Raw genomic sequence first — 17,427 nt, 5'->3', positions numbered from 1 at the left:
GTAGCTCCATGCACTGTCCCTAAAGCACCAACTATCTGTAGCTACTCTGCAATCTACAACTGTTGTAAATCGTATTTTACTCATGGCCCTCACCATATTCTAAAAACTACTGTGTATTTTTGGAGCTACACATCTGTGAAGATGGGGGCACCTGTTGGCTGGCCAACTCACAGGAGTGTGGGTGGTTCTTTAAAATATTAGCTGGATGAAAAAAATGACACGGCACCAAAGTCTAGTATGTGAAAGAGTAGGTGTCTTTGTGAGCCTTCCTCTGTGGCCCCTCCACACCCCACTCACCTGAAAGTACATGAACTTCATGAGCTTGGTGACCTCTGGCTCCAGCACTTCCACGGTCTTCTCGTAGATCTCTACCCGGTTGGGCTGTTCATTGCACTTCACCTGTGAATGTGAGAGGCAAGTTCATCACCCAGGCTCACAGCTTCTGTCTCATGAGACTGGCCTGTAGTTCAATGTGGCACCTTGTCATGGGTGATAATGGATATGGTCACCCCAGTGAGAGGTAGAAGACTGACAGGCCCTCGAAGTGATCCCTAGACTCTGGCTGTAGTAAGGAGCCAGCTGGTCCCAACACTGCCCCCCCTTTCCTGCTGGTCTGTGCCCTTTCAGTTGGCTAGCCATGTATCTATAGAGATCTGCCACGCATTCTCCCCTATCCTCATATACAAGATGGTGAGCCAGTCTACCCTTGTTATGCTGTATGCCTGGAACAAAGCTCCAAAGTCACATCCAGGTAATTGATGGCTAACCAAAGCTGTGCCACTCAGAGACCTACTTCCCTACCCAGTACTTTTAGTAAGCACATGACCTTAGTACCACACGGTAGATATTCTTTGAACACACACACACACCAAGCCTGATGATAGGTTGGCTGGGTGTGAGAGTGAGCAAACGCATTACTTTTTATTTAAACAGTATCTCACTGTGTAGCCCACTGACCTGAAACTCAAGGTCTTCCTGACTCCTCCTATGTGTTGGGATTACAGGTAAGTACCACATGCATTGGGCAAGAATGATCTTTTATGGTTATCAATGGTTATATAATTGCCAATGGGCCATTACATGGCCAAGTGATACAATCGTTTACTACTATTACCATTACAAACAAGGACTAAGGTGGATCTCTAGAAATACCATGAGAATGCGGCCACCACAGTGGACATGCCAAAAGGTCACAGTTAAGTATGATTTGATGCCTGTTTTGTTTTATTTATTTATTTATTGCCTTTGCACTGCTGGGGAGAGAATCCAGGCCTTGGACCCCAAACCCTGAGATATGTTTAGCAATGCTTTGCCACTGAGGCACAACTCCAGTTTGGTCCCCTTTTTCCAGAAAAACAAAATATGAGGCTGCCCAGATGGTTCAGTAGAAAAATGTACTTCCTTTCAAGCCTGATGGCCTGAATGGGGACAGACCCAATTCCTACATGTTCTCCTCTGACTGCCACACACACACCATTGTACATATATACCCTCCCTAGAGAGAACAAATAAATGTAATTAAAAGTTTGACAAGCAGGCAAAAACATCTGTGCACATGAAGTAAAAATAAAGTAAAAAAAAAGGAAAATAAATTATTTAAGAAAAACAAAACCAGGCTTAGAAGAATATGAAGCAAACAAAATTTGTCAATAATAATTGCCCCTAAATATGAGGGTTAAAAGAGGGAATGGTACCTTCTGATTACTTTATGCATGTGAGGTTTGTTGATTTTGTTACAATGGGAGCCACTAATTAAATGAAAATGTCAATGACAATAATAACCATATCTGTATTTTCAACAAGCCCATGACAGTGTAAAAAAAGAGAAGTAGCAAGGTTCTGTGGTAACAATTTGGCTTTACAAAATATGTTCCTGCGATAAGAAGATCCCGAACGATTTGAAGCAGTGTGCACTGTGATCGTCCTGTGGCCGGACATGGGTTTGGGTGGAGAAGTGAGCCGAAAGCGTGTTTGCTACCTTAGACCCTCTGCAGTGACCTGGGTGGGAGGCAGCAGATGCTGCTTGTGAAATGAAATACTGTGCATAGTATGTGCTGGGAACTGTTTTTAAGACCCCAGGGGCATGGACCTTCTCAGTAGTATTATGGGAAGCTTTTTGGGTCAGAGGCCCAGATTTACCTCCTGCTACCCAGAAAACTCAGCCAGCCCTCTGGTTTGGGTTTGATTGACCTTGAGGAGCAGTAGTACCCCTAATGGGCAAAAGAGTCATAGCAAAGATGGCCTCACCTGTGGGATGGCCCGGGAGCAGCTGCGCCAGGTGTACAGCATGACCGCATACTCGTGTCCCTCCTCTAACATTTCATTCTGAAATGGCAAAGCATTTTTGTTAAGAGGAGATGACACTGGTGTCACAGGTTTGTCAAGTCTCTGTCTACAACTTGTAGGGTGTGGTCTGTGACTGGCAACAGCAGCATCACCCGGAGTCGTGTTGACAAAGCCGGTTGTGGGGCTGTCCTCTCAGGCTGTCTGATTCTACGATTAAGAACTATATTCCGGCACACCTTTAATTGCAGCACTTGGGAGGCAGAGGTAGTAGATCTCAGTGAGTTCGAGACCAGCCTGGTCTACAAAGCAAGTTCCGGGACAGCCAGGGCTGTTACACAGAAAAACCCTGTCTTGAAAAACCAAACCAACCAAACCAAAACAAAAAAAAGCCCTATATTCCAGTGACGTCCCCAGGTAACTCACATGGACCTTCCATTTAAGACTGACCTAATATGAAGTTCAGTGGAAGCCAGACAAAAGGCCACACATTCTGATTCCTTTAGATGAAATAGCCACAAGAGCTATAGCCTAAGAGCAGACAGTGGCTGATGGGAACAGAGAGAGAGGACCCATGTGAGATTGCTAACAGCCTAGGGCACATGTATAGGGCAATGGAATTAGATGTGGTGACAGCAGTATAATATTGTGAACATGATTAAAATATTCATGCATATATTTAAATGGTTTCCAGTTACGGAAAACATACCTCAAAAATAACAGGAGAAAATAATTAGTGTTATGCTTCCTTTCCTTGTAAATGTTTGTATCTAGGGAAAATGAATTTTAAAATTTAAATCTATTTATCATATCCACTTTGTAATATGTTATTAGGGTGGAATCCAATTTAATTTGGAGTTTGTTACTTATTGTGATTCTATTCAGTAGCAACGGTTTAATTCTTAATTTAGAACTTCAGTCAGTAACATGCTGTCTCCAAGTTCAGAAACAACCAAGCCCAACCACAGGCCTTCTGCTTTCTCTTCTGCTTGGGAACATGTGTCTAAAAGGAGAACTGACAGTAATGTAGGGAACTCGTGGCTGTTCTCAGCCCCCAAATGCCACAGCAGGCAATATTTCATTGGGTTTACAGAGGCTGCAGTACATGTCTTCAAGTCCCAGGTGCACCCTCTCTCTCTGTATCTCTGTCTCTCTGTCTCTGTATCTCTGTCTCTCCCCCCTCTCTCTCTCTCTGTGTGTATAAATATATAATATATTAGTTTATTTTAGAGGTATGTATCCCAGGTTACCCTTGCCAGGTAACTGAGGATGACCTTGAACTTATGATCTTCCTGTCTCTACTTTTCAAGTGCTATATTTATCACTGCACAGTTTATGTGCTGTTGGGAATCAAATGAGGGCTTCGTGAATGCTAGGCAAACAGTCTGTCAATTAAGCCAATCATGCAATTTCTCACAGCAGCATCAGAAAACAAATATAATCATGTTTAGAGCCAGCCTGTCCCACACTTGCCTATCTGAGCCTGTGACCTGGTATTCCTGGGACACCTCAGTCTGCCTGGGTCCAGTTCTACCCCAAAGAATTATACCAGGTGGAAGTGATGATATCCAGTTTCTCTTGTGTACATGATCATTACAGCTCTCCCCTACGGTCACTGCCCCCACCCAGCCTGTCATGCCTCCAGCAACAATCACTTGCAGAATCTCATCCAGTTTATATTTTCCATTTGCTCCTCCATAACTCATTCCATGAGCAGTTCATGGATAAAGCATGGGTGAAGCAGAGTTCTGCTCCCCTCTCTCCCAAGGTTGAAAACTTCCTACTCTATTTATTTATTTATTTAAGTTCATTTGTGATAGGGTCTCTAGTCCAAGCTTGCTTCAAACTTCCTATGTGTTGGGAAATTTAAGTACTTGTCCCTTACAGCTCTCTTCCTCCCCACCCAGCTGTAGAACTCCTGTGCTCTCACGGTTGATCAAACAGGTTGTTCTCATAACTTTCCAGTGTGCAGTGTCCATGCCTTGACCCCAGGTGTGGGTGGTGCATGATTTCCTCCTATGCTTAGCCTATGCCCTGGCTTGGGTATATAAGCCCATTACTCTCTGTAATAAAGGGTGGCAGCTTCCTCTTCATTTCTCATGGTGGTCTGTTAAGTGTTTCAATCCTGACACTCTCCACCAGCTTGGTACTCTGGCCATGTGGGGGCGGCACCTAAGTAGATGATCTCTAGCTTCAGATCCCCCTGCCTCCACCTCCCCAAGTGGGATTGGTAGCACTTGCCACATCATGTCCAGTTTATTTGGTGCTGGATATCAAGCCAGGGCTCTGTGTGTTCTAGATGGGTACTCAGACAACTAAAACTGAGCTACATCTCCAGCCTCCGACCCTCAGTTACAGGCTCCAGTCCTAACCTGGTACTTGACACTGTGACTATTTCTAGAGGGGCCCTTTTGAAAGGTGGTGAAACTCAAAAGAACCTCATGAGGCCTGGATCTCACGAAACTGGACTGTCATCTTTATAAAAGGGGCAGGGGCTTGGGTACACATAGAGCCATCAGACATGCAGGAGTGTGTATGGAAAGAGCTAGGGTAGCCAAGGAGACAGCAGGAGTACCACCCTCTAGGGCTGTGAAAGGGAAACAGTGTTTAAGCTACCTGGTCACAGCTCTCTGCTATGGTGGTCTAGGCAGCAAACATGACTTCCATGTACAGACCCCTTACCTCATTCTCCATAAATGGTATCTACAGTACCACTCACACACACGCATACACACACACACACATAAGCACGCACGCACGCTCGCTCACTCACTCCACACTCCAATTTTGGGCAGTCTCTGAGAATTCTGTCTTTACTTGTGCTGATAGTCACCTGATGTCCCACTCCCATCTCATCTGACAGCTACAATCCCATGTGACAAAGAGGGAACCACAGAAAGAGGTCAGGACAGTTCCCAGGTTCATGCAAGGGCTTACTAGTTGTAGGACCACGAGCAACTTGCTTATTAACATCTTCAGACCTTAGTCTTCTCATCTCTACACTAGGTATAATGATCCCTTTGCAAGCCCTGGAGTTATTATGGGGCTCTCGATGATATCACACAGCAGATTGCCCTGCCTACATTTCAAAGAGCAGTGTGTACACAACCTATCATTACCCCCTAGAAGGCTGTACTCAGAAGCAGCTTCCTCCAGTCTCCTCAAGGCCCCTTCAAAACTGAATTCCAAACTTTGACCATGGCATGGAGTGTGTATACATTTTTACTTGTCTGCAAAGAATAGTCCAGAGTGCCAAGCTTTGTCACCAGAGTACTACCCATCAGCTGTGAGACCCTGAATCAATTTCTTACAGTTGAGGGGCTCCCATGTTGGCCAACTGAAATATCGGGCTGCCAATCACTTGCCTCCCAGGCTCTGTGTGAGGATTAAATGAGACAATGAACCCAGAGTAGCTGTACTGAAAAAATGTTTGGTTGACTTGTCTCCACTTAACTCACTCAGAACTGAGACTGGCCCTGGACTAATTCTAGAATCAGCTCACAGCAGACACACAATAGTTAATGAATGAGTTGGGTTTTTAGAACATAATGCACACAGTGAGAAGGGTCCAGAGAAGTACATGCTGGGGCCCTTAGACAAGAAACCTAGAATTCCAAAATCTTCGCTGTAGATAAAAAGGGAGAGGAGAAATCGCCCTCGTAGGGTCAGACCCTAAAAGGAAAACAAATGGCTCCATTATGAATGATTTAGGCTGGCAGCTTCCTTGAATCAATAAATGACATTTTCCAAAGCCATCTCACTTGTCATTTTTATAAGGATTTTTTTTCCTTTGTCAAGAGACCAAGCAACGTCGCCCCTCCCCCCAGCAATCTGTAAGGATAAAATTAAAGTAGGACTTAATTCCAAGTATTTCCAAAAGTCCCTGTCCTCAGGGAACTGAGCAGCGGGGTTCGCATGGGCTTACAATGAGCAATATGAGCAAGATATGGAGTATGCCCCAAGGCATAGAGAGGGGATTGGGCCCGGGTTCCAGAATAGAATTCCATAGCCCAGCTGACTAAGGCAGAACACATTGGGGTAGCTAAGCACAGGCCTGGTGTGGGAAGCTGCACATGGTTCCTCCTGCGTTGGCAGGGTGTGCATCTGCACATGTGGGTCACGGAGACTTACCATGCTGGAGTGGACCGTTGCCTGCTCAATGTACCTTGCAATGCCCGTGACAAACGCATTCCTGTCCTCGAAGTTCGTGTCAAAGTTAGCCTGTGGAGGTAGAGAACAGGAGGGGACATTTGGTTACTGGAAAACTCATCTAAGCTGGCTGGATATCTAGGGAGTGAACAGCCACCAACAAAAATCACACGCTTTCTGTGGAAATCTACTGCCCTGTGGCTTTCAAATATCACCCCTTACCGACTCATATCAGCTGAGGACAAATGGACAGCACCTGCTTCTCTCAAAGACGACCGGTTTCACCCAACCAAGCTCAGAAGTAAATGTTTAATTCTGAATTGACGATTTCTAATTCCAGGTAGTAAGGATTTACTAATAGACTTTGCCGATTTATTCATGTGGTAAGAACACTAAAATTAATCTGTTATGCTTGTCGTGATGAATAAAAGCCCCAGCACGAGGAAATCATACTTCCAGCTAACTATGCAAGTCCAAACAGCTGCTAAAAGTCAAGGTGTGCATGGCTTTGATCCAGACATTCAGCACACATGCCTGAGGGTGCACAGGTGTAGATGTGTAAGCCAGGTCACTACTGCAGTTTTTACAATTAAAGGGCCACCTTGAAACAATGAAACTAGCCAGCAAAAGCTGAAGTAGATGACAGTCTCTCTGTACAATGGGCAGGAAGGAACATGAGCTGCTTGAACTTAGGGTGGCATTACTAAAGCCATTGACATCCAACAATATCCACAGAAGTGCTTGCTGCTGTGATTTGTAGCCCAGGCTAGCCTGAAGCTCACAGCAATCCTCTTCTCTCAGCCTCCAGAATCCTGGGATTACATCTGTAAGCCACCACACCTGGCTCCAAAATGGATGTTCAGGAAAAGGTGAATCAGAACAGCTTTTTACATGTTTACATGTAAATGCATATCATGGATTCCTGTTTCTAGTAAAAGAACTAGTACATATACCATATATATTTAATAAAACAAAATGCCTAGTACACAGAGAAGGGTATATCAGTATAAGAAGTTTATTTCTATGCTGTACTTTTCCATTTTGTTAATAATGAAAATGTCTCTCTATAAAACTAAAAGCAAAATATACTTGCATGATTAAAATTGTAACCTGTGCTAAAAGCTATGAATAAGTCAGATTTAGGAACTGAATCTTCAAGTATATGAAGATTCATTTAACTATTGAATGAAATGAAAAATACATAGTTAAACTGAGTCATAGTTCACCATCCAAGACTAGCAAAAAAGGTCTAATACAGCCCCAATTTCCAAACGACCATTCCTTCTTAACATGACACTCAGCCTGGCACACTCAGGCAAGGGGCTTTGGCCAGGCTGCCTCCAGCTGCATGGATGCCCTCCTCACTAGGCCTGCCAGGGACACAGCTGTATGTAATGGGATGGCGGCTTATCACAAGTTCTGATTTAGGGCCAAAGCAAATAACTGTGATCCACTTCCCTGAGCCACTGGCTGCTGTGTGGACTTGTGTGAGCTCTTGTCATACACATTCAGGAAAAGCAATTATCCAGGCAGGCTCCAGAGGCCTCCAAACTGTGATATTTAATTCATGGGGCTGTTTGTCATAATCTGGGTGATGCAACAACAGAACAGCCCAGAAGGCATTTAGGGTTAGAACAGATCAGCAAATGCCCCCTAGGGGAGGGACATGGACCTGGCACACATTTTTTAGTTAATCTATACCTTCCACTGAGCTCTTAGAGTGCAGAGGGGCTCCATCAGCTCCTGCCCTTTCACCTTCTAGATGCCCTTTCTCTTCCTGGCTCTTCAGGGCAGGTCCTCTGACAGGACCTTCAGAATCCAGGTCTCCCCATTGCACCCTGCCATTTCCATTACCTGGTACATGATGGAGGATGGCGGGGGCTCGATGCATGGCTGCTGGTCTGGGAGGGGCAGTTCCTCCAGCAGGTCAACGTTGGACAGGGCATCTTCCAAAGTGACGTGGGTGGTCATGGCTGCGGCGTCTGTCTTCCACACTGATGGAGAGGAAGAAAAGAACAAGGGAGAATTTTAGGGTCCTCCAAATATTTTCTTTGGCCTCACCCTATTCAAACTCTGTTTGGAGAGTGGAGAGAGTTAAGAGTCACTTAGGCTACTCTCAAATGCCAGTTCTTCACAGATATCTTCTATCTACACCTTTAAAATATGAGGATCACGGCTGGTGAGATGGCTCAGTGGGTAAAGCACTTGCTGCTAAGCCAGATGACCCGAGTTCCATCCCTGGGACCCAAGTGGTAGAAGGAGAGAACAGATTCCTCCAAGTTGTTCTCTGACCTGCACACACTCACCGTGGCATGAAATCATATACATATACAAACAGTACATTAAATAATAAAATTTGAGGATATCTTGGCCACAACTGTTTATTACCAGCTTGCAAAGCTTGATTCTGCCAACACACAAGCAGTAAAGAAACACAGCTCTGAGAAGTAATGTGACATCCACATGATCAGGTAAGAAAGGCTAAATAATCTGGATTGATGTTGGGCACGGGGACACAGGCCTCATAAGGACATTCACCATGCGTTCCATTCTTAGATATCAGTACAGGACAAACATCCATGACTGAACAGCCAGGACAACCAAGGAGACCTACACCTAGGTTTTATAGGCTAGTTAAGCAGAGACTGTACAGTTGTCAACTCCTGTAAACCAGCCTGCTTGAAGCAATGGAGAAGCTGCAGTGTGTCCCTTGGCCTCGGGACATTTTATGAACCACACCAAAGCAATCAGCCCTTAATAGGTAATAGGTATTTCTGTGTCTTGGACCCAGACAGAATGTAGCTGGTTGGAGGATAACTCTGGCAGTGAAGCAGAAAGGACTGAACAGGGCAGTTAACCAACTCAAGCTAGTTGCTATTTTAAGAACACAGCACTGTGCAAGCAGAAGATTCATTTTCTTGACCCCAAATTACATGTGAAAATGGATTAAAGGCTTATAATGTATGGTTTCGTGTATGAACTGGGTTCCCACAAGTAGCCTCCAAAAATGATATGTTTAATCATGTGTAGTGATGCATGCAAGCAATCCCAGCACTTTGGAGACCGAGGCAGAGGAATTATGACTTTGGGGCTAGTTTAGGTTACTTAGCAGGTTGACGGCCTGCTTGGTTACATAATGAAACTGATCTAAAACTGTACTCCCCAAGTGAAACAAAACCAAACTGTGGTGAAAGCATCAACAGTATAGATTAGAAGCCCCAAATTCACTCCTTTGAAAATGTATAAGCCCACAAAACTTGTTCACAGCTATGGAGTGATTCAAACAGAAATGGTAATTACTTAGAACTGAGAGAGAATGAATAAATGTCTTAAATATGTTTAGTTGAAGGTAAGAAAAGTGGAACTCAGGTCTAGAGAGAGATGGCTCAGTTCTCTCCGAAGGCCTGAGTTCAGTTCAGTTCTTAGCATTCAAGTTGTGTGACTCATATGTATTTGTAACTCCAGCTCCAGGGAATCTAGTGTCCTCTTCTACACGCACCCTCGCACTCACCTACACACATGCACACACACAAATCTTGAAGAAAGTGGAACTCGATTAGCCCAATGCTGCACTCAAACACTTAGATCAAAAGCTCAATCCCAAAGAAACAGGGCAAGAGACAGAGACAAAATAAAACAGTCGAGGTCAATAACAATAAGACCCAAGATGATTCCTAGCAGAATCATGACTGCATGATTAGGAGGAACACACAGAGAAGGGCCACTGTGCCAGCCCAGCACCATAACAGGGGAGTAGGCTTGAGGGCTGGAATCTCTCAATGTCAGGGACTGTGCCCTGTTGTTAGGAAAAAGTGTCTGATGCCAGGCCACCTTGGGACCTTTGACATGTAGATGTAGTCTAGGGGCTGCAAAGAGCTGCAAAGAGCTGGAGTGCATGGCTGCAAAGAGTTGGAGCCTCTACCCAAGGTCACACTGCCAAGGAATATTTCCTTCAAGCCCAAGGTCGGGAGGGCTGATGGGGGCTGGGCTGCTGCAAAGCAGCTGACTAGAATTCACACTCCACTGAGTTCTCAAACACACCTTCTGGGCTGGTACCCAGCCAATGGCACAGCCAGCCTCCAGTGAGGACACCTGGAACTCGGTGTGACCTACCCCTCTGCCTGTCTTCTCATCCCTACTCAGAGTTCTAAGTGTGGTGCTCGGGTCTACAGTAGTAGCATGACAGTCAGGCCCCAGCAATGCCTCCCTTCTTCCTTGCATTACTGTTTTTTATTCATATTTTAAAAATTGTGTGTATGCATGTGTGCCTATGTGTGGGTATGTGTATGTATGTGCAGGTGCTGGTGAAGTCCAGAAGAGATTAAAGATCCCCTGGGCCAGGAGTTACAGGCAACTGTGAGTCTCTAGATAAGGGTGCTGGGAATTGAACTTGGGTCTGCTGCAAAAGCAGTAGGTACTCTTGACTTACAAGTCATCTCTCCAGCCTTTCTTACATTTCTGTTAAGTCTACTAGAGGGAGGGATGATGATCTATAGGGTATATGATCTATGATTTCAAAGCCCAACAATTTCCTTCACTATGTCAAACAATAATAATAAGTCTTTCTCGGTGCTAGACATTGCTAGGATTTATCTGTTTGCATAGGCTATCAGTCATGTACCGTGGGAACCCTACTTCATAGAGGAGTTGGCACTCAGTGTTTAGAAGCACGGCATTAAAGGGTTTCGGCTCTACTTGTACCGAGATTCACACAAACAGCTTTATCAATATCTGCCTGGGATCCACCCCTAACACCAAGATGACATCCTTTAAAAGCATACTGTTTTATTTGCAGTAAGAAATCCAGACTGCAATTACTGATCAAACTCATAGGACCACCATGCCACTGGCCAGCTTGATCATTCTGTTGCTTGGGGTGTAAAATATGCAGTTGTGGCTAGGCAGGTGGTGGTGCATGCTTTTAATCCCACTGCTTAGGAGGCAGAGGCAAGTGGATCTCAGTGAGTTCAAGGCCAGCCTGATCTACAAAGTGAGTTCTAGGACAGTGGAGACTGTTACACAGAAAAATCCTATCTTATAAAAAAACAAAACATACAAACTAAAAAAACAAACAAACAAACAAACAAACAAACAAAACAAGCAATTGTAACAGAATGAAAAATGCAAACATCTATCACCACAGGACTGCTGAAGCCCTTCACAGTGAAGACTGGGCAGTAGCAAGTCCCAGGGTGTGTGTGTGTGTGTGTGTGTGTGTGTGTGTGTGTGTGTGTATACACCACATGATCTCATTTATCCTATAGGAGAATGCATATACATACACAAACACATTTATTGAGACAAAGACTCAAGGATGGGCTATATAAAGACTGTTGAGCTTTGAGGAAGGAGGAGAAAGAAGGGTAGGGCCTACAGAGGCAGGGAAACAGTTTAGCATTTCTTGAATACACCTGGTTTTCCATTATTATAAAATTAGATTTAAACTTAAAATGCAAATCCATAAAAGGAATAAAAGGAAAGAAATGAAAATGAATGTGTATGTGAACAACTTGTTGGTACAACCACACAGAAAGGAACTGTTCCAAGTAAGTGATTCTATGATTTGGATGTGTTTGTGCTTGTATCTGTGTGTGTGTGTGTGTGTGTGTGTGTGTGTGTGTGTGTGTGTGTAGATGATTGTGAAGGCCAAAGGAGAATGCTGGATCTCCTACCCCCTTACTTTTTCTGTACTACCTTGAGACAGGATCTCTCACCAAACCAGGAGCTAGGGTGACAGCTAATAAACCTCAGAAATTCTTCTGTCTCTGCCTCCCATAGCACTGGGATTACAGAAATGCATGACCCTGCCTGGCTTTTTACATGGGTGCTTGTGTGGCAGGGGCTCCTAGCCATCTCTGCAGCCTCTAATTCAGTAATCTGATGATAGATCCTATTGGGACACAGCCCAAGAATAACAAAAATAAAATAAGGGGGAAAGAAAGAAATAAAGGAACAACAATAAAAACAAAACAAAACCAACCAAACAAACAAAAACTTAGCCAGGCAAGGCAGTGCATGCTTTAATCTCAGCATTCCTGAGGCAGAGGGGATCTCTGAGCTCGAGGCCAGCCTGGTGACAGAGTGAGTTCCAGGACAGCCAGAAACACACAGAGAAACCCTGTTTTGAAAAAAAATAAAACAAAAAAGAAAAGCAAACTTACTTTATTTTCAATGCTATGCCGGTGTATTCCTGTGACATGTTTGGATGTATTATGAGGAAATAAGTGATTATGAGATGTGCTCCTAGTGTTGTTGAGACTAAGACAGCCTCCGTGACATGACGGAAGATACATACTTACAACTAAAGAGAGTTATTAAAAACCAAACACTACAGGAAAAGTTACTGTGGTCTGAAAGAAAATGGCCCCCAAAAGGAGTGGCGCTGTTAGGAGGTGTGGCTTTGTTAAAAGTACGTGTGGCCTTGTTGGAGGAAGTGTGTCACTGTGGGGACAGGCTTTGAGGCCCCTTTTCCTCAAGCTTCCCTCAATGTGACACTGAGACCACTTCCTGTTGCCTGCAAGATAGAAGACTCTCGATATTACTCCAGCACCATGTCTGTCTGCATGCTACCATGTCCCACCATGATGACAGTGTACTGAGCCTCAGAACTGTCAACAAGCCACCCCAATTAAATGTTTTCCTTTCTAAGCGTTGCCATGGTCATGGTGTCTCTTCACAGCAACAGAATCCCTAAACTAAGACATGGTGGTTAGCTTTGACTGTGGGCTTGATATGAAATGGAATCACCTGGGAGCAAAGTCTCAGTGAGGGATTGTCTCCATTGGGTTGGCCTGTAGGCATGTCTATGGGGGACAGTCTTAACTGAGTTAACTGATACGAGAGAACCCAGCTGTGGGCAGCATCATTCCTTAGGCAGAGGGTCCTAAATGACATAAGAGGTATGTATGCATTCATTTCTTTCTGCTTCTGAGTATACAGTGTGACTGAATGTCTTGGGGTCCTGCAGCTGTGACTTCTCTGACAAGGTGGGCTGTAGCCTGGAGTTGTGAGCTAACATAAACCCTTTCTCCCTGGGTTGCTTTTTTGTCCAGGTTATTTTATCACAACAATAGAAATGAAACCAGCACAATTACATATAAAGAGGTGCCCAGAACTTACAAGGTAATAAATATGTATACATATACATATGTGTTCATATTTGCATTTAAAATAAAAACATATTACAAAGTTCTCACTGACACAAATACATGTTTGCAATGACACACATGATATTTATATGTACACATGTAAATATGTACATACAGCTGTGTTTCTGTTTACTAAAAAGACCTGGAAACATGAACCTTCAGTGCTGACTCCAGGCTGGCAATACGACTTCCTACTAAGGAATCAGGGACATGTGAGTCAGGTCCGGTACAGAAAATGTCTGGGAAGGTTAAGAACTTTCTTGGCATAGCAAGGACACTGGGGCTATATGTTTAACAGATCTAGAGGAGACCTCAAATCAAACTGCCACTCTCCTAGGATGGGACCATGTGAGCACCCATCAGCTAAGCTACAGTGGACCAGAGCAAGAGAAACACCTTTACATCAGTGAGATCATAGATTTACCAAATAGGAACCTGGCTTTCACTACTTGGATGGTGCCTGTGATACAACTTTTATGTCGAAAACAGAAAAACATGAAGAGGTAACTTGTCTTTCCTAAACAAAATAGACTGCTGGCTAGGACAATCAAATCAAAAGAAAATAATTTGTTTTCCTTTCTTAGAGACATCATCAATTGGAAGGTCTTGCTTTCAAACCACTAGTGAACATGTGGATCCACTCATTGTCCCTCATCAGGAAAGGAAAACAGCCAGGTGAACTTTGCACTTCCTGATAAACACAGATACCATCACCTGGGAAGAATGCTGGACCCAAAAGGAACAGCAGAATCTCTTTCAGCTTTTGGCTCACAGGGAATACGGAGGGGCAGAAAAACACACTGTAACTCAGCACAGGTAAGTCAGTGTGGAGGACAACTCAATGTCTTCAACAAATAAGCTGAAAGGGGGGGAAAGAAAGAAAAAAAAAAACGTGCAGGAAGCGAGAAGCGATTTCGTACTCTGTCAAAGCAATTTCGTACTCTGACACAGTGTTTGTTTGGGTTCTGGTTGGATTCTATTTCAAACACATCACCCTGAAAACAAAAACTTTAATACTTAGGAGGAAAACCAAAAGATAACAAAAACAAAAAACCTGGAAAATGAATCCTGACCGCAAACTTGACACTATCAAAAAACTGCCTTTTTGCTGTTATTGTTATTGTTGTTGTGATGTAGTATAGTTTAAAACACAATTACGTTTTAAAAGTGTTTTCTAGAAATATCTACTGAAATAGGAACAAAGTGATACAGGGGTTTACCTCCCAATAATACAAGTTGGGGAAGACTAAAACAAAATCGTAGGCAAGTAAGAGGGCTGAGTAGGTAAAGGAGCTTGCAGCCAAACCTGAGGATCTGAGTTTGATCCTTGAGTCACATCATTTGTCTTTTGACCTTAAATATAATTTAAAAACTCAGCCAAGAATAAGGAATGCTGGTGCTCTGTGACGCTGGTGTGGGATTTCTCCTGTTCTCCCTCTCCAATTGTATATCTGTTTGGAAATTTCTGTAAAAGCCTCTAGCTCAATGTATCAATGCCCAGTTCCCATCAGAATTCCCCTCTCCCTTCCTACCTGACCCCCACTCTCATCTACCACCATCCTTCCTCTCACCCTTCCCTAAAACCTGGGGTTCTTCAGGACCTCATAAGCTTCAAAAAGCATTCTTTTTTTTTTTTTTTCCAAGAATAATCCTTAAGGCTTCCCCATAGTCTCCTTGAAGAAAATCAGTAAGTGGGCTGCCTAATAAAGCCAACAAATTAAGAGTCTTTTGTTTACATAACATGGCCTCTCTTTTCTCCTTGGAAATACAGTTTCTGCAATGGCTCTCTCCTCTGTAGATCATCCGCTGCCTAAGGGAGGTGGAAATCAGACGTTTTTAGCTCAAGTGCTGGAAGTCAGTGCCAAGCCACATCAATAAGAAAGGAGGATGTTCTAGAAACTTGAACAGAGGTGTACGTGAGAACAAACATGCCTTTCCTGGCCTGGGAGGCCAGCTTGGTTATGCAACCTTCCACATGCAAATAATCCCACGTGTTCAGTCCACACACATGTGGCTGTTCTGTCATTTGAAAAGGAGAGTAATAAATTGTTTTCAAATTCACTGTGTTCTTGAGGCTTCCTTTACCTCATGCAGTGGCTGTCTCTCAACATGTGGGTTCAGTACAGGTCATTTAATTCAATATCTTCACAACCAACCCAAAGCTAGTGGCCTGGCTATTGCACGATATGCAGGAGCTCTGAGAGCATGAGTGATTGGCTTCTAAGAGGGGAAGCAGGGCCTCCAAGACTGAGATGACTGACAGACTGCAGTGTGACAGGGTTGGTCCTGGCACCAGTGCATGATGGGAGATAGAACCTGGCTCAGGAAATGCAGGTTCTGCCTGCCATTCATGGCTACAGCAGGATCTCAGCCATGGTCCTTTTTACTTTCTGGAAGGAATGAGAAAGCAGGACAGTTTTACCAAGGTGGAATAGCAGTGGGTGGGGCTGAGGCTGGGGCTGAACCTGTTACTCAGCACTGAATAGCCATTGGGCCATAAGCTTGTGATTTAACCCCTTGGATCTGCAGATTCCCTATTTGTAAAAGGATCACACTTTATAATAATGTCTGTCTTTTGTTCTGAGCATTTCCTAACTTGACAGCATGTAGAATACTTAACAAGGCAGCCTGGACCAGACCAAGCATTCAGGAAATAGTGTCAGAAGATAAAAGTACAAATTATCAGTTTACTGAGCTCTTACTCACAATTGATGAATCATGACAGCCCCCATTCCCTAAAACACACTGAGAGGTCTCTTTACACAAGCACAAAACACCAGGTAAGGTAGGAGCAGAAAGATAAGATAAATGCCATGAGAAAAACAAAACAAAACAAAACCTGTCAAGGTAGCAAGTTTGCTCAGCCCATGAAGTGTTTGCTGTGCAAACCCAGGACACTTTGCTTGAAGGAGCCCCTGTATCCAGGCTTCCATGTCCACCTGGCATTTTACACAGGTTCTAGGGGTCCAAAATCTGGTTCTCCTCTCTTACTGAGAGGGCCCTTTACCATCTCCTTGAATGAGGTACTCATTAAATGTTACATAAAGAGTTAAAGTTTAGTCAAATATTTCTCACTGAAGGGTATCAGTTTTTCAGTTTATCCATAGTTTGACTCTCTGACTGTCAATGCTGAGAACACCAAGTCACAAATAGATACCACAAAATAACAAAATCAAAACAAACAAACAGTAACAACAATCGAAAGTACATTTATAGTCATTTCGGAAACTTGAAAATTCTGTTCTAATCTCAAGTAAAAAATTCATTTAACGATTTGTTTAGTTTTTGTTTTGTGGTTTTTCGAGAGAGGGTTTCTCTGTGGCTTTTGGACAATGTTCTAGAACTAGCTCTTGTAGACCAGGCTGGTCTCGAACTCACAGAGGTCCTCCTGCCTCTGCCTCCCGAGTGCTGGAATTAAAGGTGTGTGCCACCAATGCCCAGCAACTATCTGTTTTTAAACTCCACAAATCAAACAATGATTTTTAGAAATTGAACATTCTAGCACAATACAATCTGATGGTGTATTAATTTGTTATATACTGATGAATTACAGCAGTAAAGCATTGAGGGTTTTGTTTTCTGTAATTAAACCATGCTGTTTCTGTAAAAGCAGAAAACTTAGCAGAGTAAAGGTGCTGATCGAGCTGGAGAGATGGCTCAGTGGTTAAGACCACTGGCTGCTCTTCCAGAGGACTCAGTTTCAATTCCCAGCACCCACATCAAAGTTCACAACTGTCTATAACTCCATGGGATCTGACACCCTCTTCTGGCTTCTGTGAACATTGTATGCATGCAGTGCACAGACATACATGTAAGCAAAACACCCATATGCATAAAATAAAAAAAA

General features: G+C 43.7%; 1 protein-coding gene across 5 annotated transcripts in view; it reads right to left on the bottom strand.

The window, feature by feature from the left end:
* The window catches only part of Cyfip2 (cytoplasmic FMR1 interacting protein 2), a 117,529-nt gene that overhangs the window by 90,090 nt on the left and 10,012 nt on the right, over positions 1 to 17,427 (bottom strand). For 4 of the 5 annotated variants that reach the window (XM_051180865.1, XM_051180869.1, XM_051180866.1 and 1 more), the window contains exons 2-5: positions 8,287 to 8,426; positions 6,415 to 6,504; positions 2,248 to 2,325; positions 298 to 399 (exon numbers count right to left, since the gene is read on the bottom strand). In XM_051180865.1, the coding sequence (XP_051036822.1) occupies positions 298 to 399; positions 2,248 to 2,325; positions 6,415 to 6,504; positions 8,287 to 8,403 (387 nt within the window). In that variant the 5' untranslated portion in view covers positions 8,404 to 8,426. Of the gene's footprint in view, positions 1 to 297; positions 400 to 2,247; positions 2,326 to 6,414; positions 6,505 to 8,286; positions 8,427 to 14,294; positions 14,411 to 17,427 lie in introns of those variants that run through there. The other variant, XM_051180867.1, reaches the window with a different exon arrangement.

Source organism: Phodopus roborovskii, unplaced genomic scaffold (genome assembly GCF_943737965.1).
Source record: "Phodopus roborovskii unplaced genomic scaffold, PHOROB, whole genome shotgun sequence".
Lineage (NCBI taxonomy): Eukaryota > Metazoa > Chordata > Mammalia > Rodentia > Cricetidae > Phodopus > Phodopus roborovskii.
The sequence above is the reverse complement of the archived record's forward strand: the minus strand, read 5'-3'. Positions and strand labels throughout refer to the sequence as shown.